Source organism: Pongo abelii, chromosome 5, assembly GCF_028885655.2.
Source record: "Pongo abelii isolate AG06213 chromosome 5, NHGRI_mPonAbe1-v2.0_pri, whole genome shotgun sequence".
In the NCBI taxonomy this organism is placed as follows: domain Eukaryota; kingdom Metazoa; phylum Chordata; class Mammalia; order Primates; family Hominidae; genus Pongo; species Pongo abelii.
This window is the reverse complement of record NC_071990.2, coordinates 100,402,543-100,427,543: the sequence shown is the minus strand read 5'-3', so window position 1 is coordinate 100,427,543 and position 25,001 is coordinate 100,402,543. Positions and strand designations below refer to the sequence as shown.

General features: G+C 37.4%; 1 protein-coding gene across 12 annotated transcripts in view; it reads left to right on the top strand.

Moving 5' to 3' along the window:
- USP45 (ubiquitin specific peptidase 45) overlaps nucleotides 1–25,001 on the top strand; it is an 83,545-nt gene that overhangs the window by 12,019 nt on the left and 46,525 nt on the right. For 10 of the 12 annotated variants that reach the window (XR_008525795.2, XR_002915310.2, XM_063724636.1 and 7 more), the window contains 4 exon segments: nucleotides 419–519; nucleotides 15,504–15,643; nucleotides 16,028–16,123; nucleotides 21,099–21,229. Coding sequence is in view for 8 of the 12 variants with exons in the window: in XM_063724636.1 (XP_063580706.1) it covers nucleotides 419–519; nucleotides 15,504–15,643; nucleotides 16,028–16,123; nucleotides 21,099–21,229 (468 nt within the window). In the remaining 4 variants the exon portion in view is untranslated. 12 annotated transcript variants of the gene reach the window in all.

The following is a 25,001-nucleotide window of genomic DNA, read 5'->3' as shown; positions in this document are numbered from 1 at the left end:
CCTGTAATCCCAGCTACTGGGTGGCTGAGGCAGGAGAGTCACTTGAACCCTGGAGGCAGAGGCTGCAGTGAGCCAAGATTGCACCGCTGCACTCCAGCCTGGGAAACAGAGCGAGACTCTGTCTCAAAAATAAAAAATAAATGAAGTGTAAGTTGGATCATATCATGGCCCTGCTTAAAAACCCTCTCGTGGCATTTCATTATACCTAAGATAAATTGCCAAAACTTTCATTTCAACTGTAAGTCTCTGTATGAATTGTCCTTTGCTTATTTCTCTAGACTTACCTGGTGGCTTCCCCTTTGTATTCCCTCCCATGTAATTTAAAGACAAAAGTAACTAAATACCAACTTCGTTATCTGATGTGCAAAATTATTGAGGATATTTTCATAATATTTTCTTAAATTTTATATTTTTTCAGGTGTTATGAATGTGATGAAAAATTATCAACACATTGTAATAAGAAGGTTTTGGCTCAGATAGTTGATTTTCTCCAGAAACATGCTTCTAAAACACAAACAAGTAAGTTAAGCAATTACTAAAGGAATCTGCGTTAAAATACAGTATTTCATATAAAGAGTTCATAAATTCATAAAGAATACTTTAGATTCTACTGTGACAGCCCAGCCAATAATTTGAATAAAGATACGAGTATTGGCCAGGTGCAGTGGCTCATGCCTGTAATCCCAGCATTTTGGGAGGCTGAGGTGGGCGGATCATGAAGTCAAGAGTTTGAGACCAGCCTGGCCAACATGGTGAAACCCCATCTCTGCTAAGAATACAAAAATTAGCCAGGTACGGTAGCACATGCCTGTAATCCCAGCTACTCGGGACGCTGAGACACGAGAATGGCTTGAACCTGGGAGGGGAGGCAGAGGTTGCAGTGAGCCAAGAACATGCCACTGTACTCCAGTTTGGGCGACAGAGTAAGACTCCGTCTCAAGAAAAAAAAAAATATTATGAGTATCATGCGTTCTTAGGTGGCAACCTTGTTATATGTTTAATATAACCAATTAGAGAAACTGAAGTATGTCGTGTCTAGATCATGGGCTTTGAAGTCAGTCCTAGTAAGTTTGAATTTAGGCTTCCCCACTTACTGGCCATGGTCACTTTTATTGCTTAGTTTCCTTATTTATAAAATTAGGATGATAATTCTGTCTTATGGAGTTACTATGAGGCCTAGAGATAATATTTTCTAAAGATTTAGAAATAGTGCATGTAAAAATACTTGTATAGTACTTGTATTAGTCTTTTCTCGTATTTCTATAAAGAAATACCCGAGATTGGGTAATTTATAAAGAAAGGAGGTTTAATTGGCTCACAGTTCTGCATGTTGTGCAGGAAGCATGCTGCTGGCATCTGCTCAGCTTCTGGGGAGGCCTCAGGAAACTTTTAATCATGGTGGAAGATGAAGGGGAAGCAGGCACGTCTTACATGGTGGAACAGGAGGAAAAGATAGACGAGGAAGTAGTACACACTTTTGAACAACTAGATCTTGTGAGAACACACTGACTATCATGAGAACAGCACCAAAGTGATGGAGCTAAACCATTCGTGAGAAGCCCACTCCCATGCTCCCGTCACTTCCCATCAGGCCCCTCCTCCAACATTGGCAATCACAACTCGACATGAGATTTGGGTGTGGACACAGATCCAAATCATATCAGTACTTGACACATATGTATGAAATGGTGTCTGTTATTTGTTACATAATTGCAGTGTAGTTCTGACACTAAGTACTGGGAGTTAGGCCAGACTTCACAGGCTGAGGGCACAGTTACCCACAGGACTGCCCTCACTTCAGACACTAGCTGCAAGCTCGAGGGTTCCTAGACCACTGAATTTCTGAACAACTGTCTACAAATTTGGGGGTTCCTACCATTTCTTCAGGTTCAGTGATAATTTGCTAGAATGAGTCAGAGAACTCAGGAAAGTGCTGTACTAACAATTATAGTTTTAATATAGCAAAAAAGGATACAAAACAGCCAAAGGAAGAGATGCATAGGGCAAAGTCTGGGGAGGGTCCCAAATGTGAAGCTTCTGTGTCCACTCCAGAGGGAATGAGGACGCATTCTCCTCACCCTCCCCAGCCCATGCATTCGTGTGCACTAATATGCACAGAGTATTGGTAACTAAGGAAGCTCACTGGAGTTTTGGTGTGGAGAGTTTTATTGGGATTTCATTGTGTCGGCATGATTGATTGAACCATTGGCCATATTGATTTAACTCAGTCTCCAGGCCCCCAACATTCTAATCACATGGTTGGTCTTTCTGGCAGGGCCAGGCCCCATCCTGATTCATCTCTTCAGCATAAACTGTCTAGGGGCCCACAGTGAGTCAGTTTGTTGACGTAAACTATCAAATGTGGCCTGAGGGACCCATCATGAATAACAGACACTCTTGTCACTCTGGAAATCCCAAGGATTTAGAGGGTACTTCCCAGGAACCTGGGGAGAAAAGCCAGCCAGATCCTTTATTATGTAACAGTAATGTATTATATATTATGTATTTTGTTATTGTATACTTTGTTACCTAACAAATAAATAATACATAACGTATGTTAAGAGTGTATAGGATAATAGTTTCTTCCTCCAAAAATAGTAAGTACTTCCCACATGCCAGGTATTAAATTTTATTTGGTCTGTAGTATTAGAGTAAAGCAAAAATAGTTTTATCTTTCCCTCTAGGTGTTAGATTATAGTGGGAGCAACAAACAAAAAAGGCAAATATATAATGACTTCTGGTAAGTGCTACAAAAGAAAGGAACAGATTGCAGTGCTGGGTAATAATGTAGCAGTCACAGTGATCAAGAAAGGCTAATATTGCAGAAATGTGGTTTGTTAGGAGAGAGTGCAAAGAGATGAAGTTATGAGGTAGATGAGCTGGTCATGATGGATACTGTAATGAACTCCATGGTAAGGAATTTTTATTTTTTTGGAAGTGTAATGGAAATTACTAAAGTGTTTTAAGTAGGGGGGTATCATGGTAATTTCATATATTTTTTTTTAAGTAAAGATAAGTGATTGCTATGTGGCACACAGATTGTAGGGAGTTAAGCACGGGGGTGGGGAGATAATGAAGAGGGTTAAGGAGGTGATTGTGGCGGGGCAGGTGAGAGGCTGATAGATACTCATGGGGAGTGAGTGGATTACATGTAGTGAGGGAGGGAGAGTGGGAGGAATCAAGTATTAATACAAACCTCAGGATTTTTACTGAACAGCTAGGTGAATGGGCGTGATAATTTTGAATTGCCTTTGAAGCAGAATTGAATTGCTTAGTAGGTGGCATCAGAAACTGAAAAGCTATATAAAAATATAGTTGCCAACTGTGTTTTCTATAGCCCAGTGTACAGCTGTTTTTGTTAGCCATCGCCCTAATGAGACAGTAATGGTGAAGGAACTGGAGGAGGAACCAGAGAAGGTAAACTCAGGCTCCTGGACAGCAGTAGAAATGATTAATTTGATCACTTATCATTTACTTATTCAACAAACATTTATTGAATTCTATTCTGCACCAGGCATACTAGTTGTAGCTCCAATTCTGCTCAAATAAAGAACCAAGAAAATATGGTGGTGAAAGACATGTAACACTACTGGAACTGAAGTTGGTCATAATACTGTCTGCTGAAAAATGAGCATTAAGTTTCGTTGGCCATAATAAGAAGATAGGCAGGGATATGATGGCATGGGTGATGAAAGTACAAGTTTAGAAATTATTTTCTCTGGATTTTTTTTTTTTACCTTAGAGGTTCCCTAAGGTTAAGTACAAAGCCAATCTGATTTTCATTCAATTTTACTGATTTCTTGAATAATTATTACAAGAAAGATGCTAGGAAGGGAGCATAGAATTATGGTATGATGGAAAGTACATGGCTTTGAGGTTGGGCGTGGTGGCTCAGGCCTTAAACCCAGCACTTTGGGAGCCCAAGTTGGGCAGATCACTTGAGGCCAGGAATCGAGACCAGCCTGGCCAACATGGTGAAACCCCGACTCTACTAAAAATACAAAAATTAGCTGAGCATAGTGGCACATTCCTGTAACCTCAGCTACTCAGGAGGCTGAGGCATGAGAATTGTTTGAACCCGGGAGACGGAGGCTGCAGTAAGCCGAGATCACACCACTGCACGCCAGCCTGGGCGACAGAGTGAGACTGTCTCAAAAAAAAGAAAAAAAGACAGTAGATGGCTTTGAGTCAGGGGGTCTGGTGTTCAAATTTGACTCTGTCACTAGGTGTGTGACCCCAGGCAGTAATCTGTTTATGCAAGCCTCATTTTTCCTTAGTACTTTATATTTCCAAGGTGCTTCAGGGAATAGAGATTGATAAGACAGTCACTAAATCTTTAAGAGGCTAAAGATCTGAAAGAAGGTGTTAAGATTAAAAAGTAATGATATGCAAGTAGAGTAAGATTTCTGTTTTAGGTAACAACCAAAGTCCTTCAAATATCCAAAGAGGGATATAATATTCAGTTATAGGAACTGAAAAGGAATCATGGATGAGCTGGCTTTCAAGCTGACCCTTAAAGGATGAACTTTGGGCAGCTGAAGATGAGAGAAGAAATCATTTCAGGTGATGGGAAGCACTAATATAAGCCTTAATTGTGTTTATGGAACCGTGAATAGCACCTGGAGTGGTGGGGCATGGGCTTTTGAGGTAGTTTGAGAGCGAGTGGAGCTTTCAAAGTTTGAGAGATACGTAGTTCTTAGTTTAAGGCTCTCGGCAGTTCTAGGGCAAGATGTCATTATCCTTGTGGGTCAAGCTACAGGATCTCTCAGGCAAGTTTGATTTAAAATAATATTCCTTGGCATTCTAGAATAAGTTTTTGGATATAATAGTTTGCCATACTGTGCCTTGTATGCGGCTTCCGTATGTTTTTATAAAATGTTTGGAAAATCAAATATGAAAGTTTTTATTGAGGTTTGTAAGAATGCTGGATATGATTTTGCAATAATCTCAATGGTAATCGTGAAACATTGTGAAAATGCCTATATATGATAAAAGGAATATGAAACCGTATTATTGTGTTTGGGTGAGAGGATAAGTATGATTTTAAAAGGTTATTTTTATATTTTTGTACTAAGTAAAAATAGTTATTGAGAAGAAAGCCTGAGTCTGTATGTTAAACACATTTTGAAGTTATGCATGACCAGAAATTTTCTGTCTTTCTCTTTAAAGCATATCATTAATTCTTTTGTTTTTTTATTCCTTTACTTTTAGGCATCACTATCCTAAAATCAGATAGTATATGGCTGGCTCACTCCTGTAATCAGAGCACTTTGGGAGGCTGAGGCAGGCAGATCACTTGAGTCCAGGAGTTTGAGAGCATCCTGTGCAACATAGCGAGACTTGACTCTAAAAATAAAAATGAAATAAATACTATGCCATGTTAACACAAATAACATTTGTAGGAAAGATAACTGTTTCAAAACAAAAATTTAATGAGTGGCACTGTCTTGCATTTTTATAAGACTCTTAAGTGTCTGGCTTAGTAGAAAACAGCTGGATTCTCACATCTGCTTCTGCATTTAATCTTTTGTGATATCACATGCCATATGGCCTCTGGAGAACGGCATTGTATAACTGAGAGTAAATGAAAGTAAAAAAAGCAAATAAAATCTTAGGCTTATTATGAAAATACTTTTGACCTTAAGTACCCTTGAAAGAAGGAAGTTGCCTTCTGACCCACTTTGAGAATTGCTGAACTGTAGCACATTTGTCTTTATATTTTCTGTCTTCAGCCTTACTTATCCATTAAGGCTCAGCTCAAATCCTATTTCTAGGATGCTTTCCCAATCCTTATCTCTTTTTTGGCACTCAGTGTCTGTGCAGTACACTTTAGAATCTAATAACACACTTTTTTGATGTTTCATATTTATGTTTGTACATGTCTTATTTTCTCTCAAGACTAGTTTCCTTAAGACTGGACTCTGGATTATATTCTTTTTGATTTTTATGTGGGTAGACAGTAAATACTTGCTGAATAAACCAAATAGAATGTGACCAGTTTTTATTGAGGAAGTAGATAGATAAGCTTTGCACTTTCACCCCCCAAAATCCTAAATATTAATATCAAAATTATTTATTCAGTCTTTTAATATCTTTGAGTTTCTGCTTTGTACCAGATGCTGCATTAGGTGTTGGAGATGCAGTAGTGAATGAGACAGATCTACTTCTAGTTCCTGTCATTACTGATCTTTTGGTCTCTTGAGGGATATAGACAAATTGCACTTAGTTATACTTGCCTGTTTAAATAGTGCTGTGATGGAGCAAGTACCAGGGACCGTGAGAACAATTTGGAATAGTATCTAACATCGACTGGAGGAGCCAGGCCAATTCTATTTAGAGGAATAATCCAACTTAGCTGGAAGCAGAAGAATATCTAGAAATTATCTGGGCAAAAAGGGAACGGATTGTGTGTTCCAGGCAAAGAAATTAGCTCATTGATTAGAGCTCGAATGGTTCAGGGAAGTCTAGACAGCTGAAAAGTTGAGTTTTGTGGTGTAGAAGATGGTGAGAGGTGAGACTTGAGGTAAGTAAGAACAGATATTTAAGGGCCTTGTACAGATAGAATTTGTTCTGAGGGCAGTGAGGAACCACTGTTAAGTTTTAAGCAGAGAAGTGGCTGATCAGTGATTTTGTGTCTTAGATCTCGGTTTGACTTGTATGGAGACAGATAGGAATGCCTATATATGTATAACTGCCCATTTATTATGTTAATATCAATTTATCATATGACTAAGTAAAGATTTCTAAGGCATAATGGTTAACTGGAAGTTAGTCGATTTTGAGAATAAACTGGCAAGCTAATTATTATTTGGTTCCAAGCTAGGGGAATTGTGGGGCACCAAGTTGTGTCTTTTTACTCGCTCTTTAAATATTAAACTTCTTTTCAGCTGTAGAAATGGGCAGATTACATTAATACTACATGACTGGTTTAGGTAATTGCATTAAGCAGTTGAGATGAACCCCAGCTCAGGTTCCCAGAAGAATGCTTACAGCTGCGTAGATTTCACATCTGATGTTAGTATTTGCTTATGGAAACAAAATTCCCTCTACCTCCTGCTTCCCCATACATGGAATAAAAAGGTCATATATAATGCAAGACTGAAAATGGGCAAATAAGCATTTTTGTGAGTCCCACCCAGAAATAGGTATTATTAAAAAGTAGAACAGAAAACTTTGGAGAGAGTAAAAAAAAAAATCAGTGGTTGAAAAGGGTTGAGGAGAAGAAGGGGTGAATAGGCAAAGCACAGAGAATTTTTTAGGGCAATAAAACTACTCTGTATGATACTATAATGCTGGATCCATGTCATTCTGCATCTGTCCAAATCCACAGAATGTACACTGCCAAGAGTGAACCCTGATGTAAACTAGGAACTTTAGGTGATAATGATGTGACAGTGCAGGTTCATCAGTTACAACAAATGAACCATTCTGGTGGGGGATGTTGATAATGGAGGCTATGCATGTGTTGGGGTAGGGGGGATATGGAAAATTCCCATTAACATATGCTCAGTTTTGCTGTGAACCTAAAACCTGCTTGAAAAAAAAATTTTTTTTTTTAAAGCGGGCCAGTGTCCTCTGAAAGGCTCATGAGATTTCTCACTTTAATAGTCTTTTAAATGTCATGAAGTGTTCTACAAATATTTAGAGAATATAGGAATTCCTGGTGAAATAATGTAGTTGAATATTGGTTTATTTTTTGTGAAATAGATGACTGACAATCCCATGTTCTTTTCTAAACCAATACATTTGGCTCATAATTTTAATATTGATGGGATGCCATTTTTAACAAGGTTAAAGAGAAGACAAAATACTATATCCTGCTGAATTTATTAAGCTCGTGCTCCTGGTATACAATAGACATGAATTATGTGGGTTTTATGAAGTATGAGTTTGCTGTATCTTTTTTTTTTAAGTAAGAAAGTAAGTGGTGGTATGTTTGGGATCTGAAACTCCATCTGAGTATAATATTATGACCTGTTTCAGTAACAATTTGATTATTATTTAATACTTTAAAAAAAATGGTGATACACGCTGGGCACATGTATGGCTCATGCCTGTAATCCCAGCACTTTGGGAGGCTAAGGTGGGAAGATTGCTTGAGACCAGTTCTTCAGGACGAGCATGGACAACATAGCATGACCCTATCTCTATTTATTTTTGTTTGTTTTTTTAAGAGGTAATACAGTTCTCTAAAGTGACAGTCATGTTTCTAAGAAATTTGCATTTTCAAAAATAAGCACTAAAAATAGTTGTTTCAGTGTATACAAGGGGCTAGGTTCAAAAAGATAATGACATTTTAAAAACAACCTATTTTTACCTATAGGGTTTTTAATTTGGGGTTCCTCATCGGAACTACAAAACACAGTAAAATTATTAAAGTGACTATTTTCTCAGTTTTCCCAAAGATGTCACATAACTAGTATCCTTCCAGATACACAGGGAGAAGTTAATTGCATGCAGTCGGTACCTAGGATGTTAGGGCGTAATTTTTTAAGGAATCATTTGAGAAGGACGGCTACAAACTATGACTAAAAAAGCTATAAATCCAAACACAAAACACATGCAGCAATTGATCACATACAGCTTTTACTTAAGAGTAATGGCTTTGCTATTCATATCACCACTGGCATTTTTGTTAGTGTCTTAAACTACTATCACACTTATAAATTGCATCATCTTTATTATAACAGACAGTAGATAATGTTTTAAGTATGTGAATTCTGAAGCTAGACTGCCCGGGTTTGAATCTTCCCTCAACACTAACCAGCAGTATACCTCAGTTTCATCTTTGAAATGCTTCAGTTCTAAAATGGGGACAGTTATCAGAGGTGACAATTTAAGGGAGGTACGCTCTCAAACTCTCCAACTCTAAATGCAAAGTAAGTTCACTTCCCCCTTGCCTATGGGAAGAAAGGGAAGAACCAGTGTTCCCCACTTTTGGTTTAACCAAGGCAATTCACAAATACACCTTTGGGAAAAGAAAGACACCAATTTAATATTACTTCACAACAAACCCACTATTGGTTGTTTTCAATTTTCTCCTGTGATAAACAAAGCTGTATCTTTGTATACTTGCTCTTTTATTTTGTAGGTGAAATTTTTTTGGAATTTCTTGGCCAAAGTATAAATTTTGATTACTGTTGTAAAACTGCCCTCAAGAAAGCTTGTACAAAGGGTATAGTTGACAATAGTGCCCATAATTCCATATTTAACTTTGTTTATAGTTCAGTTTTGTTTTGCCATAATGAAGTTTTTAATGTCATTGTTGCCAGGTCATTAGTCTTTTCTGTTTTTAGCCTTTGGGGTCATGCTTTGAAAGTCTTTGCTCTCCAAGATTCTAAATATATTCACCTAAAATTTGCTGGCACTTTGAGTTTTTTTATGTTTATGATTTAATATCCATGAACTCAGTTTTTTTGTTTGTTTTTTGAAACAGTCTCACTCTGTCACCTAGTCTGGAGTGCAGTGGCATGATCTCAGCTCACTGCAACCTCCGCCTCCCGGGTTCAAACATTTCTCCTGCCTCAGCCTCCTGAGTAGCTTGGACTACAGGCAAGCGCCACCATGCCCAGCTAATTTTTGTATTTTTAGTAGAGACGAGGTTTCACCATGTTGGCCAGGCTGGTCTCGAACTCCTGACTTTAAGTGATCCTGCCGCCTCGGCTCCCAAAGTGCTGGGATTACAGGCATGAGCCATCACACCCGGCCTTGAACTCAGTTTTTAAAAAGATAGTTATAGGATCTCTAAGTGTTGAAGTCATTTTTATGCTGGAAAAATTTGAGGTAATATCTTAAGTTTTTTTTTTTTAAAGTTCTTAGACAAGTTGTTTTGTTGTTTCTGTTGTTTTTTGCTTTTGCTTTGTTGGTATTTCAGCCAGTTTTGTCTTAGAAGACCTGAGGTGCGTACAAAACCGATCAGTCCTACTCAATCAGCTACTTTTTGAGGACTCAGATTATAGGCTTAAAGGTAAACTACAGAGATGTACAAGAGCTTTAAAAACTTTAAAGTGCCGGAAGTGTGCTCTCAATGTTCTTTGCACTCTAGGTCTATATTATCTTTTTATGTAAAGGATGACAGTGTTAGTATTATAGAAGTGATAAGTAGAGTAAATTAAATTGCTTTTATTTTTTATTAGTTTTGATTTATTTCCCAAGGTGAGATAAATCCCTTTTAATAAAATAACCTAGCCTGGAAGCTCTGTGTTTACCTTTTTGACTATGCGGACCACTTTTTTGTAGGTGTGGGGAAAATTTTAGGAGAACAAAAGAAATGATAATAAAAATTTTGTATACTTTGTCTTTATTGTCGTAGCAACTTTGGTCTTACTTATACCATACTTAAAAACACCTTGAAGTTCATTCCTTATTGTATTTGGTTCTGTGTTTATAAAGGAAGAAGAGAATTTTTAATATGATCTAAAATGTTTGCACTGCCAGATTGAGAAAACCTTTGTTATCTCTGAAAACAAAATGATCAAAATAGTTCTTCAGTAGAAGCTATAAGTTGCTTTTTATTAAAACATACAGGCCAGGCGCGGTGGCTCGTGCCTGTAATCCCAGCACTTTGGGAGGTCCGGGCAGGTGGATCACCTGAAGTCAGGAGTTCGAGACCAGCCTGGCCAACATGGTGAAACCCCATCTCTACTAAAAACACCAAAAATTAGCCGGACGTAGTGGTGGACGCCTGTAATCCCAGCTCCTCAGGAGGCTGAGACAGGAGAATCATTTGAACCGGGGAGGCGGAGGTTGCAGTGAGCCGAGATTGTGCCATTGCACTCCAGCCTGGGCAACAAGAGCAAAACTCTGTCTCAAAATAAATACATACATACATACATACGTACCTGCATTAATGTCAAATAATTGAGACTGATTCAGACATTCCTGTTTTAAACTAGAATTGTAAACTCTCAGTTGACAGCTTCTTAGTAAACACATGCACAACAAGTATATTTAGTGTCTAAACGTTTTCCTGAGATATTACAGTTATCATAAATTTAAGGCTTGGCCGGGTGTGGTGGCTCATGCTTGTAATCCCAGCACTTTGGGAGGCCAAGGAGGTGGATCACCTGAGGTTAGGAGTTCAAGACCAGCCTGGCCAACATGGTGAAACCCCATCTCTACTAAAAATATAAAATTAGCCAGGCATGGTGGCATGCACCTGTAATCCCAGTTACTCAGGAGGCTGAGACAGAAGAATTGCTTGAACCCAGGAAGCGGAGGTTGCAGTGCCAAGATCGTGCCACTGCACTCCAGCCTGGGCAACAGACTGAGACTCTGTCTCAAAGAAAAAAAAAAAAATTAAGGCCTAAAGTCTCTGCTGTTTACTATGTATCAGTTCCTTATACTCCAGTCATAAATAAGAAATTAGGTGTAAACAGTTATAGTGGTTCATATAGTGCCTGATACACAAAGGGCATTGATAAATCAATTTAAATTGTTACATTTTGTAAATGTACTACTTAGTAAAATTTAAGATTTGCACTTTTATTTTAAGTAAAACACTTAAATAGCTCTTAGAAATGTTATTCTGGCTGAGTGCGGGGCCTCACTCCTGTAATCCCAGTGCTTTGGGAGGCCGAGGCAGGCAGATCACTTGAGGTCAGGAGTCCAGCCTGGCCAACGTGATGAAACCCCATCTCTACTAAAAATACAAAAAATTAGGAAAATTAGGCATGGTGGCGCATGCTTGTAATCCTAACTACTCGGGAGACTGAGGCACGAGAATCACTTGTACCTGGGAGGCGGAGGTTGCAGTGGAGCCGAGATGACACCACTGCACTCCAGCCTGGGAGACAGAGCAAGACTCCATCTCAAAAAAAAAAAAAAAAGTTATTCTGTTTTCTAGTTAAATTATCTTATCTGTTTGATAGCATAATTTTTAATATTTTCTCACAGACTTACATGTAAACGAACAGACTCTTGCCACTTGTGTGAAGTGGCTATTTAACCATGAAATAAACTCTTTTTATTGCCACTGCCCTGTGGGTATGTTCTTTCTGGCAGTGCTGTCCATATTTGGTGGCTATGCATGGAGAGCCAGGTGGTGCTGAAAAGCATCGCACAGTGAAGCGTGGATATATCTTGGTTTGACATTTGTCATCCCTTACTGCTGAAGGGAGGGGGAAAATCTGTTTTTCCATATGTTTATGCTTTATTTTGCCTGCAGTTTTGTCCAGATGGTCTTATGAACATTGTTTACTTTGGGATGCCATCCCAGATGTTTTGAAAACTGTTGGATAAATGTGGCACACAGATACATAAATCATTTGCATATTATGGTTTTTAAAATGTTATGTCTTTGCAAGATTAAATATAATTTTCTAGGAGTATTTTCCCAAGTGAATAATGTGTCTGTGTATATATGTATTTTTTAATGTGTTTTAAAACAGGCCCAGTAGGCATCATGTATATATATTTCATAAGTATATAAAACATATATAGTTATTATCTATAGGTTATTTCCTCCAGCCATTCTGTTTTCATGTTAATAAGCTAAAAAATATTGTGCCAACATTTATTAAGAATGTTAAGTCTGCTTCATGTTTTGCAAGAAGCCAAAAAAAAAAAGAAGATATTTTTGAGGAGTCACATTTGTTTAGGGTTGCATATACCCAAATCTGTAAGAATCTTGACCTACTGTCTTTTATAATTCTTCTCATTGTACATAAATCACTGAAAAGAATTTAGGTGGTAAAATGACAATGAATTTATAATCAGAAGATTATCATTGTGACCTTGGGCATATCACTTAACCTGTTGGAGACTGAGTTTTGTAAATGTAAAATCAGAGTTAACAGCCTGAAAAAATTGAGTAATGCTTGGATTTAATTTCTCTCTCATCTTAAATCTCTCAAAAATCACAATGAAACCACCTTTTGGCAACAGCAATAATGAGAGTCTGAACCCATCCTATTCTAGGTTCTATTTACAGTCTCAGATATAAACAAGAAGCAGACTGTTCTGTCTGTAAACCCAGCCAGCATCCATATCAGGGTTCCTCTTGTTTGTGTAGTGCTTCTTAAGTACTGACTGGCTTTTTTCATTTGCTTTTTATATTCATTTGAAAACTACCTGGCCTCTTTCCCCTTTTCCTTTTTTCCATGCCTGGTGTTTGTACTTCAGTAACCCACTTCATTGATTGTGCTGGCCTTTGCCCCCAAGCTCTAGTGTGGGGTTTATTATTTATTATAATATTTGGAGGACAGGAGAAGAGACCTATCTTGCTAGTTCTTTTCTGCTTTACCTCAGGATTCTGGAGTTGGGAGTTAAAAACAGCTCCTTAATATCTGAACAGATTCCAATAACCACCAATAACATTTAAAGAATAAAACAGGAATAAGGGGGGGAAACCAGTTAATAGGGTTTATAAAAACTATTGTAGCATGGATAAAAGTTGTTAGAACTTAAAGAAAACTTTTTTCCATGAAATAGGTTTGCTTAATGAAAGAAACATCTTCTGCTGGGTGTGGTGGCTCACACCTGTAATCCCAGCACTTCCTGCTCCTTAGAACAGGGCCACTCCCACTCGGGTTGATCTCCTTTAATGTTGTTTACAGAAGTGGGGCAGGTGTCATAATTTATTTCCTCTTAGGAGCTTGTCAGAGACGTAAGAAGCTAACCTACTAGTTCTGCTGTTTAATCTTGCAGATTTTTATGTGTTTTGAATTTTTATTATGAACAGTCCCCCCAGTGCTGTACCCCTTTGGCAGAAAGAGCAATAGTAAGAGATGTTCCCCTATTTCCATCAATCAGCCAAATATTTAAAAGTTAATTAGTAATGCAAGGCAGCATGTCAGTATTAGGTGAAAAAAACATGTAATTGTAAAGAACTATAAAATCTGAGGGCTGGCCAGCTACGGTGGCTCACACCTGTAATTCCAGCACTTTGGGAGCCCGAGGTGGGTGGATCACTTGAGGTCAGGAGTTTGAGACCAGCCTGGCCAACATGGTGAAACCTCTTCTCTACTAAAAGAAAAAAAAAAATACAAAAATTAGCCGGGTGTGGTAATGGGTGCCTGTAATCTCAGCTTCTTGGGAGGCTGAGACACGAGAATCACTTGAACCTGGGAGGCGGAGGTTGCAGTGAGCTGAGATTGCACCACTGCACTTCAGCCTGGGCTACAAAGTGAGACGCTGTTTTTTAAAAAGAAAAAGTCTGAGGGCTGAAAGGAATTTAAAAGAACATCTAGTTAAAACTAAAGCATTTCAGAACTTGGGAATTTCTTGTCAAACTTCAAATTATCATAATTTTGATTCAGAGAGTAATCTGCTAAATACATGTAGTTAACCATGTCAGTAAATGTTAGGAATTGTTCTTTGTTTTCATATTAGTAAACATGAACTGATAATATAATTTTCTTTTTTTCTTTTGAGACAGAGTCTCACTCTGTCACCCAGACTGGAGTGCAGTGGCATGATCTCAGCTCACTGCAACCTCTGCCTCCCAGGTTCAAGCGATTCTCATGCCTTAACCTCCTGAGTAGTTGGGACTACAGGCACGCACGCACCACCACGCCCAGCTAATTTTTGTATTTTTAGTAGAGATGGGCTTTCACCATCTTGGCCAGGCTGATCTCGAACTCCTGACCTCAAGTGATCCACCTGCCTCAGCTTCCCAAAGTGCTGGGATCACAGGCCTGAGGCACCGTGGCCAGCCTAATATAATTTTCAAATCTGCATTAATTATACAAATCTGTAAGCACAAAACATACACTTATGTGTCATACACTTGGGTATTTTACTTTTTGTATTACAATGTGGTTCTATTTATTTTTAAAAAACTTTTAATATGAACATTTTCAAATTCACAGAAATGTTGCAAGAATAATACAAAAATTGCCACTATAGGATGGTGATTTTCCTAATTCTGTCATTTCTTCTATTAGCTGGCATTCTCTTATAAGGAAGTCTCTTCCCTACTTTTTCTCATTTAAAAAACCTGTTACCAATTCAGATTCATTCTGTGAATAATAATCTATTATACTACCCTTACTTATTTTTATGGTCAAATTATCTGAATTGAACGAGCCTGGTCAAAATCTCTGTGTATTTTGACTTATTCCCAATCACACGTTTTGAGCACTTCCTTACTCTCTGGCATGGCAAAATGTTATGGGTTCATTTTGCATGTTTGCTACCCTGGGTTAAGAATCAGCCTTTTCCCCTAGAAGTCCTTATTCCTTTTCATGGGGAATGGTATTTAGAAGTTAGACCTTTTCTACTTGTTCTCGACTGTTCTTTTACATTTAGTTTTTTAATTCATCTGCAATTTATTCTGTAATACAGTGTGAGGTGCAGATCTGTATACTAAAGTTTAAATTAATTGCTCTAGCAATAAAATATAAAACCAAAGATAGTTGTGTTTATATTCTTCCCCTTCAGGAACACTGATTCAGGGAGATCATCTTATTTAAATTTAATTTTAAATAATGTATATAAATTATGTTAAGTGACATATATTTATCTTTACATCTTGTGTCAGTTATTTTTTCTCTAACTTGTAGGTGCATTTTCTAGAATCATGAAACTTCGTGAAGAAAAATGTGAAACAGATGAAATACAGAAGGGAGGAAAATGCAGACATTTATCTGTAAGAGGAATTACAAATTTAGGAAACACTTGCTTTTTTAATGCAGTCATGCAGGTAAGAGTCATCAGAAAGCTTTGTAATATGTAAAAGATTCTCTTAATTTATATAGTCATTGGCTCACCTGTAGACTGTCAGATGACTGCTAAATGTTCCTCTAGAAATTTCTCTGTTTTCCTTTTGTTTACTCTATCTTGGGCCATCACCATATGTATACATGTACCTTATTTTCACACAGGGCTTCTGACAGGTCTTCGTGTATTTTACCGTGGCTCTATCGGTAATAGTGACCTTTACTAAATGTAAAATGTACTCAACTAAATCTTAATATTTTTTGAAATAGACATTTTTGCTATGCTAGATGAAATTTGACAGTATATTCCATAAAATCAGAGGCATATTTTAACTGAATCTGAAGACTTTAATTTTGTTTTCTTTTAGAACTTGGCACAGACTTATACTCTTACTGATCTGATGAATGAGATCAAAGAAAGTAGTACAAAACTCAAGATTTTTCCTTCCTCAGACTCTCAGCTGGTGAGTAATAACTGAATAACAGCTGTTTTCAGATGAGCCACTGATGTTACCAAAATCTCTTTTCCTAATTCGCAGATCAGTCAACTAAGATAGTAGTCAGGGGGCTTTAAAATAATTTAAAAGCATTCTGTGAAAATAATCAGATTTAAAATTTCTAAAATCATAACTTTAAGGTATATTATGGTTCCAATATGCCATGGATCAAATAATAAAAAGATATCAAGGCAGCTTTAAAATAAACATACTGGAAGAAACAAAAGAGGTGTGACTTCTATTGAGCAAAATGCCTATGGACCCCTGTTTTGTAGTTTCTGTTGACATTTGTTTAAATTTAGCATTTTTGTTCTTTAAAGGAAGATGAAATTTTAATAGTGAGCATCTAAAGGTTTTTTTTTTTTTTTTTGAGACAGAGTCTCGTTCTGTCGCCCAGGCTGGAGTGCAGTGGCGCAATCTCGGCTCACTGCAAGCTCCGCCTCCCGGCTTCACACCATTCTCCCGCCTCAGCCTCCTAGTAGCTGGGACTATAGGCGCCCGCCATGGCGCCCGGCTAATTTTTTTTTTGTATTTTTAGTAGAGACGGGGTTTCACCGTGTTAGCCAGGATGGTCTTGATCTCCTGACCTCGTGATCCACCCGCCTCAGCCTCCCAAAGTGCTGGGATTACAGGCGTGAGCCACTGCACTCGGCCGCATCTAAAGGTTTTTTGAAGCCTAGCCTGATGATAGATTTTTAAGCTAGTGAGAAAGATGAAAAAAAGAGCAGCCCTTGATATTCAGAAGCTGGCCTGGCACCCACAGTTAGGCCATGTTATTCAGATAATCCCACATGATAACAATCTGATACAAGGTTTCTCTAAGACTACGGTGAAATAAGACAAAGCAAGGCACTTCATGATTTTGTCTAAAACAAGGTCACTTTGCCATTTAGAAAATCTCAAACATCCTCCTTCAGCCAAAATGAGAAATGAATGACTGCTACTTTACTAGTTAGAGATCTATCCTCATTTTAGTCTCCCCCACCAACTGCCACAATATGTAAGATTTATTGAGATGTCCCATGATAGAATTACCCTCGCTTTCTGAGGGCATTCACTCTGGAGTAAACCTCTGCTTCCTGAAACCCACCTTCAGATTATTCAACCAGAGGCTAAATCCTGGGTAGGTTCTTTACAGCTCTCTCTTACTAGGACACCCTGTGGTTCCCCATGCTGTGTGATCTCCCTCACTGCCACAAGTAATAAACCCACCTAGTTTAACAATAGGTATGTTTCTGATGGACTTTGGCTGGGGGGTATTGATACTAGTAAGGATAATTCTAGTGAGAAATTGATCAGCCTGTGTGTGTGTGTGTGTAAGTTAGAGTATATGTATAGCTCATGATCTGACTTTTGAAAACAATTTTAAAAAGTTTTAAAAATGCTTAGCCCTCTAAAAATGCTTAGTAATCTTAGATTGTTTTTCCCAGTAGGCAGTTTTGAAAGACAGTACTGTTTTTTATATATATATATAGCTTTGAAAGACAGTATTATTATATATATAACATACTGTTATATATATAATCTCCTTTTTTAAATATATAAATATTTACTATACATGTAAATGTTTACCATATATATATGTATATATAGTCAAAAGGCAGCCTGTAAACATTTCTTGTTCAGCCCCTTAAAAATTTAATGATAGATTCCAATGCCCTATTCTAAATAAAGTGTAGTGAGATCCTTAAAACTACTAAAGGGAAGTTATTGCCTAGTCATTTAAAAAGACCTGTTAAATGTGATTTCCTGTTAAATGCGATTGGATGTTGAGTTTAAATATTTGACATGCAGAGCTGTGTCTCAGGATTACTATATGGCAATTAGATACTGTAGTTAATAACTTTAGATTTGTATCATTCTAAGAGGGTAATTTTCAATCTTATGTCTTAGGTTTTTAGGGCATAAAGTTGACCTGAGCTGTGGCACTATTCTTTGAGTTGGTTACTGCCCTTTGAATTGCCAGTTTATCTTTGTCTTTTGTCTATATACCGTTTTTTTTTATTTTATTTTTTTTACCTTATTGTGCTGGCTCAGAGCTCCAGTAACGTGTTGAATAGAGATGATGGGAGCAGTCAGCCTTGCCTTAATCCCAAAATTAGGGGAACAAACATTCAGCCTTCTCCCATTATTACATATGAAGGTACAATTTTCAGAGGTGTTCTTTATAAGGTTGAGGACATTCCCTTCTATTGCTGGTTTTCTGAAAGTTTTGTCGGAATGGATGTTGAATTTTGTCAAATGCTTTTCCCACATCTGTTGAGATGATCATATGGTTTTTCTTCTTTATTCTGTTAATGTGGTGAATTACACTGATTCCTTTTTCAAATGTTAAACCTATGCTGTATTCCTGTTACAAACCCCAGTTAGTTATGATATTATATGCTGCTGGATTCAATTTAATATTTATGTGCATATCAACAATGTGTGTGGAAAACTTTTTAATGAAAATATTCTTAAAAATGTATATCATGAGTGTATAGCTTGATGAATTTTCACAGCTAACACACTTGTGTAACTAATACCTTGCTCAAGTAACATTACCAGCATCTGGAAGGCCCCTTCAACTTCCCCGCCCCCATTCACTACTTCCCTAACCCACATGAGTAACCACTAACCTGGTTTCTAACAGGATAGATTAGTTTTGCCTGTTTTAATACTGCATATAAGTGGAATCTTACTATATACATTATTTTGCATTTGGCTTCTGTCAACATTATGTGTGAAATTCATCCTTCTTGTGTTTTCAGCAAACTTTTGTTTTCAAAGTTTAAGTGTATTTTTTATTTTTATTTTATTTATTTTTTGAGATGGAGTCTTGCTCTGTCACCCAGACTGGAGTGCAGTGGCACAATCTCGGCTCACTGCAACCTCTGCCTCGTAGGTTCAAGCAGTTCTCCTGCCTCAGCTTCCTGAATAGCTGGGACCGTAGGTGCGTGCCACCACACCCAGCTAATTTTTTTTTTTTTTTTGTATTTTTAGTGGAGACAGGGTTTTGCCATGTTAGCCAGGCTGGTCTCAAACTCCTGACCTCAGGTGATCCACCTGCCTTGGCCTCCCAAAATGCTGGGATTACAGGCGTGAGCCACTGCGCCAGGTCTCAATGTACTTTTTAAAACTAAGGTTATTTCCTCATCTCATTCTGAAGGTTTTTTATTCTGTCTAAAAAATAGTTTCATTGGGAAAAGGGAAGCGCAACTTGGTACTTGAACTTTAAAATTACCTTAGATTTTACTTTTGACCCTTCAGGTAACTTTCAGTTAACATGGCAGAAAACACTTTAAAAAAAAATAGACTTTATTTGTTAGAGCAGTTTTAGGTTTACAGCAGAAGAGAAAACACTTTTTTTTTTGGAGACAGTCTCATTCTGTCACTCACACTGGGGTGCAGTAGTGCCATCATGGCTCATTGCAGCCTGGGCTTAAGGGATCCTCCCACTTCAGCCTCCTGAGTAGCTCGGACCGCAGGCACATGCCACTACACTTGGCTGATTTTTAAATTTTTTTTGCAGAGACGGGGTCTCCCTATGTTGCCCAAGCGGGCCTTCCACTCTGGGCTCAAGTGATCCTTCCACCTTGGCCTCCCAAAGTGTGGAGATGACAGATGTGAGACATGGCACCCAGCCCAGAAAAGCACTTTTGACATTCAAAACTATGGAAGGCTGAGCACCATGGCTCATTCCTATAATCCCCTAGCACTTTGGGAGGCTGGAGTGGGAGGATCACTTGAAGCCAGGAGTTTAAGGCCAGCCTGGGCAACAAAGTGAGACCCCTCTCTACCCCCGTCTCTACAAAAATTTTAAAAATCAACTGGATATGCTGGCATGCATCTGTAGTCACAGCTGCTCAGGAGGTGGAGGCAGGAGGATCACTTAGGTTCAAGAGTTTGAAGTTACAATGAGCTGACCGCACCACTGCACTCCAGCCTGGGTGACAGAGTGAGACTTCGTCTAAAAAAAAAAAAAAAAAAAAAAAACCAAAGTCTGTCTTGAGTCCTCTGTAATTTTGACTGGGTGTGGTGGCTCATGCCTGTGATCCCAGCTACTTGAGAGGCCAAGGCAGGAGGCTTGCTTGAGCCTTAGGAGTTCAAGACCAGCCTGGGCAACCCTGTCTCTTTAAAAGAAAAAAAAAAAAAAAAAAAAAACTATGGAAAATTAAAGCCTGTCCTTTCTGTGATTATAGTGGATTTTTAAAGATAGTTGTTATGAAATACATGTGTAACAGTTATTTCATGAATATAGGAATAGGAAAATATATTCAATAGTTATCTTGGAACATAACATTCTTTAATGTCCCAGGTTTATATTTGGGATCTGCTTTCTATTCCTTGTCCTTTAGAAGAAAGTGTTATTGGTGGGGATAATACTTTAGAAACCAGATTTCGAGGGGAAAAAAAATTCTAGAATTAAATGGGTTAATCCTTCACCCAATGTTAGCTGCTTTTGTCAAGCTTGATGTCTCTCCCCTTTAAAAGAGGGAGATGTTATGCTGAATTTGTTACATGATTCCACATTATTACTTTACTAGTAAAATATTTGGGGAAAAGAAAGGTGTATAATCATACATCATACACAAATAATCATACATTATTTACTAGCAAATAATGTATGATTATTTGTGGAGTGGTACAAACATTAAGTAGATTAGTGATTTTATTTATAGGAGAGTGCATTAAAGGACAGTGACAAGAAACTAAAGATTGGTGATCTCATTTGATCTAATAGTTTTATTAAGCAAAGGGTAGAGGATATGAAAATACCTGTGTTTTTCAAGGCAGGTATTCTGTTTTCCATTTTTATATATTTTATTTATGAAATAATAAAGTTTCTTAATACAATTGAGGCAATTTAGTTGGTGTTATTTAAGCAGAGTGTAACTCACAGATTTTTAATGTTATTTTTAAATTGTACATTTCTGACATAGAGTTGATCATGTTTTTAAAGGACCCATTAGTGGTGGAACTTTCAAGGCCTGGACCACTGACCTCAGCCTTGTTCCTGTTTCTTCACAGCATGAAGGAGACTGAAAAAGGACCACTTTCTCCTAAAGTTCTTTTTAATCAGCTTTGTCAGAAGTGGGTGCATCTACATTTTTAATATAAATAATTATGAGTTACAAAATACTAATGTATTCATCACTTAACATGAATAGTCATTTTTACTCTAACTTTGCTATCATTGCCCTGACTATGAAGAGAAAGAACTAAAATTTATTAGTTATCGCTCTCTGCTTTATGAAAATTATATCTCAGTCCTCAGAAGAAGCAGATTATCCTCATATATAAGGAAATGGAGACACAGAAATTAAATGGCTCACCTAGTCTGAGTGAAAAGCTGAGAATCAAATAGAGGTCTGTCCTGACTTGGATGCCTATGTTGTAATACCATAAAGTGAGAAAATCATAGAGTTATAAAATCTAGAAAGTACTGTAAGATAACATCTAATCTAGCTTTCTTATTTTAAAAGATGAGCTCTGAGGCAAATAGAGTTTAAGTGAATTTCTAAAGGTATTACAGTATGTTTAAAAACCATATCCTTATGTGCCTGGAAATAAACACATAAAGGATCTGACTTTAATGCATTCATGTATTCATTTATATAAAAAATTGAGAGCTTGCTTTTTATGAGGTGCTTGCTACAATTCAGGGGTACACAACATATATTGCGTCACAAATGCACCCTGTCCCCATGGAACTCACAAGCTAGTCCAGTCCACAATTACTGAAATATGTAGAAGGAAAATTCTTTGAATATGAGCTTGCATTTTTGTATATCTATAGACTTTAAAATCTCATTTTAATTAAAACTAGTAATGAATGCCATGATATTTTAAATATAGTCCAAAATAGAGGGCTTAGTGTATGTTTCATTTGGTTGGCAAATGGTATTTCTTCAAAGCCTGAAGACCGAAAAAACCTGCAAAAGTCTCAGAGGCATGAGTGTCTCACAGAGTTAAAAAGTTTTTAGCACAGCCATAATAAAGAATGAAATCATATTCTTTGCGACAACATGGATGCAGCTGGAGGCCATTATCCTAAGTGAATTAATGCAGGAACAGAAAACCAGATACCACATGTTCTCATAAGTGGAAGCTAAACATTGGGTACTCATGGACATAAAGATGGCAACAGTAGAGACTGGGGATTACTAGAGATGGGAGAGATTGAGGGAGGAAGGGTTGAAAAACTAACTATTGGGTACTATGCTTAGTACCTGAGTGACGGGATCATTCGTACTCCGGACCTTAGCATCACACAATATACCCAGATAACCTGCACATGTACCCCTTGAATCTAAAATAAAAGTTGAAATTAAAACAAAAAAAGTTATTAGGGCATTGTATGCTTTAGAAATTTGTTTCTGACTTTGCCAGAAATAACTTGTTTTGTATAATTTTCTTCCTGGTTATAAAGGTTTATTAACATTTTAAAAATTATTATTAAAATAATGGACACTCATAGATAAAAATTCAAACTCCTTTCTTTACTCCTCAGAAGTAACTATTAACTGATTCTTTCCAAAAGTGATCATACATATACAGACATATGCAAATCTTTTGCAACTTGCTTGATATTTTATACATCTTTCCATGTTAGCACATGTGTGTATAACTTACTCAATTTTGTATGTATACACAGTACTTGTGGAAGTACATCTGTAGGATAAATTCTTAGAATAACTAGATCAAACATTATTTGAAGAGTTTTATTTATTTTTTGTATTTTTAGGAGACAGGGTCTCGCTCTGTGCCCAGGCTCAAGTGCAGTGGCGCAATCATAGTCGAATTCCTGGGCTCAAGCATTCCTCCCTGCTCAACCTCCCAGGTAGCTGGGATTACAGGCATGAGCATCATCCATGCTTGGCTGAAAAGTTTTAAATTGCCTTTTTTTTGTTTGTTTTATGGCGTTTACTTTTAAAAGAAGTATATATTAGACAAATATATTTTTTAAAAATCAAGTAAAGATTTAAGCCACATGTGTTTGGGTTTATTTCTGAACTATATTCTGTTTCATTGATCTACATGTCTTGTCTTTACCCCAAAGCCTACACTGTCTTGATTACTGTAGCTTCATAGTAAGTCTTGCAATTGAGTAGCGTAAGTTCTCAAATTTTGGTCATCCTTTTCAAACTATTCTAGGTCCTCTTTTGTTTTTTGAGACGGAGTTTCGCTCTTGTTGCCCAGGCTGGAGTGCAATGGTATGATCTTGGCTTACCGCAGCCTCCGCCTCCTGGGTTCAAGCAATTCTCCTGCCTCAGCCTGGGATTACAGGCGCCCACTACCACACCCGGCTAATTTTGTATTTTTACTAGAGATGGGGTTTCTCCATGTTGGTCAGGCTGGTCTTGAACTCCCAGCCTCAGGTGATCTGCCCACCTTGGCCTCCCAAAGTGCCGGGGTTACAGGTGTGAGCCACTGCGCCCAGCTGGTCCTTTGCTTTTTTATGTAAATTATAGAATCAGATTGTCAGTTGGGATTGTTTTGAATGTGTAGATCAATTTGGGGAGAATCAACATCTTAACAATGTTGAATCTTTTCATGTGTGATATCTTACCAGTTTTCTAGGTCTTTGATTTTTCTCATCAAGGGTGTATAGTTTTCAGCATACAAATCCTGCACATATTTTGTTAGATTTATCTTAAGAATTTCATGTTTTTATGCTATTTATTGTAAATGGTACTCTTTTTAAAAAATTCAATTTCCAGTTGTTCATTGTTAATATACAGAAATACAGTTGATTTTTGTATGTTAACCTTGTTTCTCGCTACCCTACCCAACTTGCTTTAGTAGTTCTCTTAGCTTTATGTTGATTTGTTGGTATTTCCTATGTAGACAATGTCATTGGCAAATGAAGATTGTTTTATTTCTTTCCAATCTGTATCATTTTATATCTTTTTCTCATTTTATATCACTGTCAAGGACAACCAATACATATTGCAATAGGACTCTTCTTGGAAAAAAAATGAAAAAGGACCACCAATACAATGTTAGAATGGTGAAATAGGCATCTTGCCTTATTCCTGATATTAAAGGGAGAGCATGCAGTCTTTCACACGTAAGTGTGATAATAACTATAGATTTTTCATACATGCCTTTTATCAGGTTGAGGAAATTCCCAATTATTCTTAGTTTTTCTTTTTTCTGAGAGTTCTTATCAAGAAATGGATTTTTTTAAAATGCTTTTTCTGTATCCAAATAATCTTTTTTTTTTGGCTGTTGGAATAGTAAATTGTATTGGTGGATATTCTGACTAGCTTTAGTAAGGTATATTTGACATAAAATAAATTGTACATATTTAAAGTGTACTACTGGTGCCAGACACAGCAGCTCATGCCTATAATCCCAGCAGTTTGGGAGCCAAGGTGGGAGAACTGCCTGAGGCCAGGAGTTTGAGACTAGCCAGGACAACATAGGGAGACTCTATGAAAAAAAAAAATTAGCCAGAGGTGTGATGGTGCACACCTGTAGTCCCAGCTACTCTAGAGGCTGAGGTAGGAGGATGACTTGAGCCTAGGAGTTTTGAGTGTTCAGTGAGCTGTTAATGTCATTGCACTCCTGTCACCCCTGTCTCTCTGAAAAATGAAGTATACTATTGGATAAGTTTTGACATATCTATACACTTTGTGTATGTGTGTGTGTGTGTATATATATATGTATATATACATACATTCATTCAATATAATGAATGTATCCATCACCCCCCAAAGTTTTGTTGGGCCCCGTTATAATCCCTTTCTCTAGAACCTCTCCCCTAAACTCCATCCCTAGGTGGTATACCTGTTACCTGTTTTTTTTTTTGTTGCAATAGATTAGTTTGCATTTTGGGGAATTCTATAGAAATGGAATC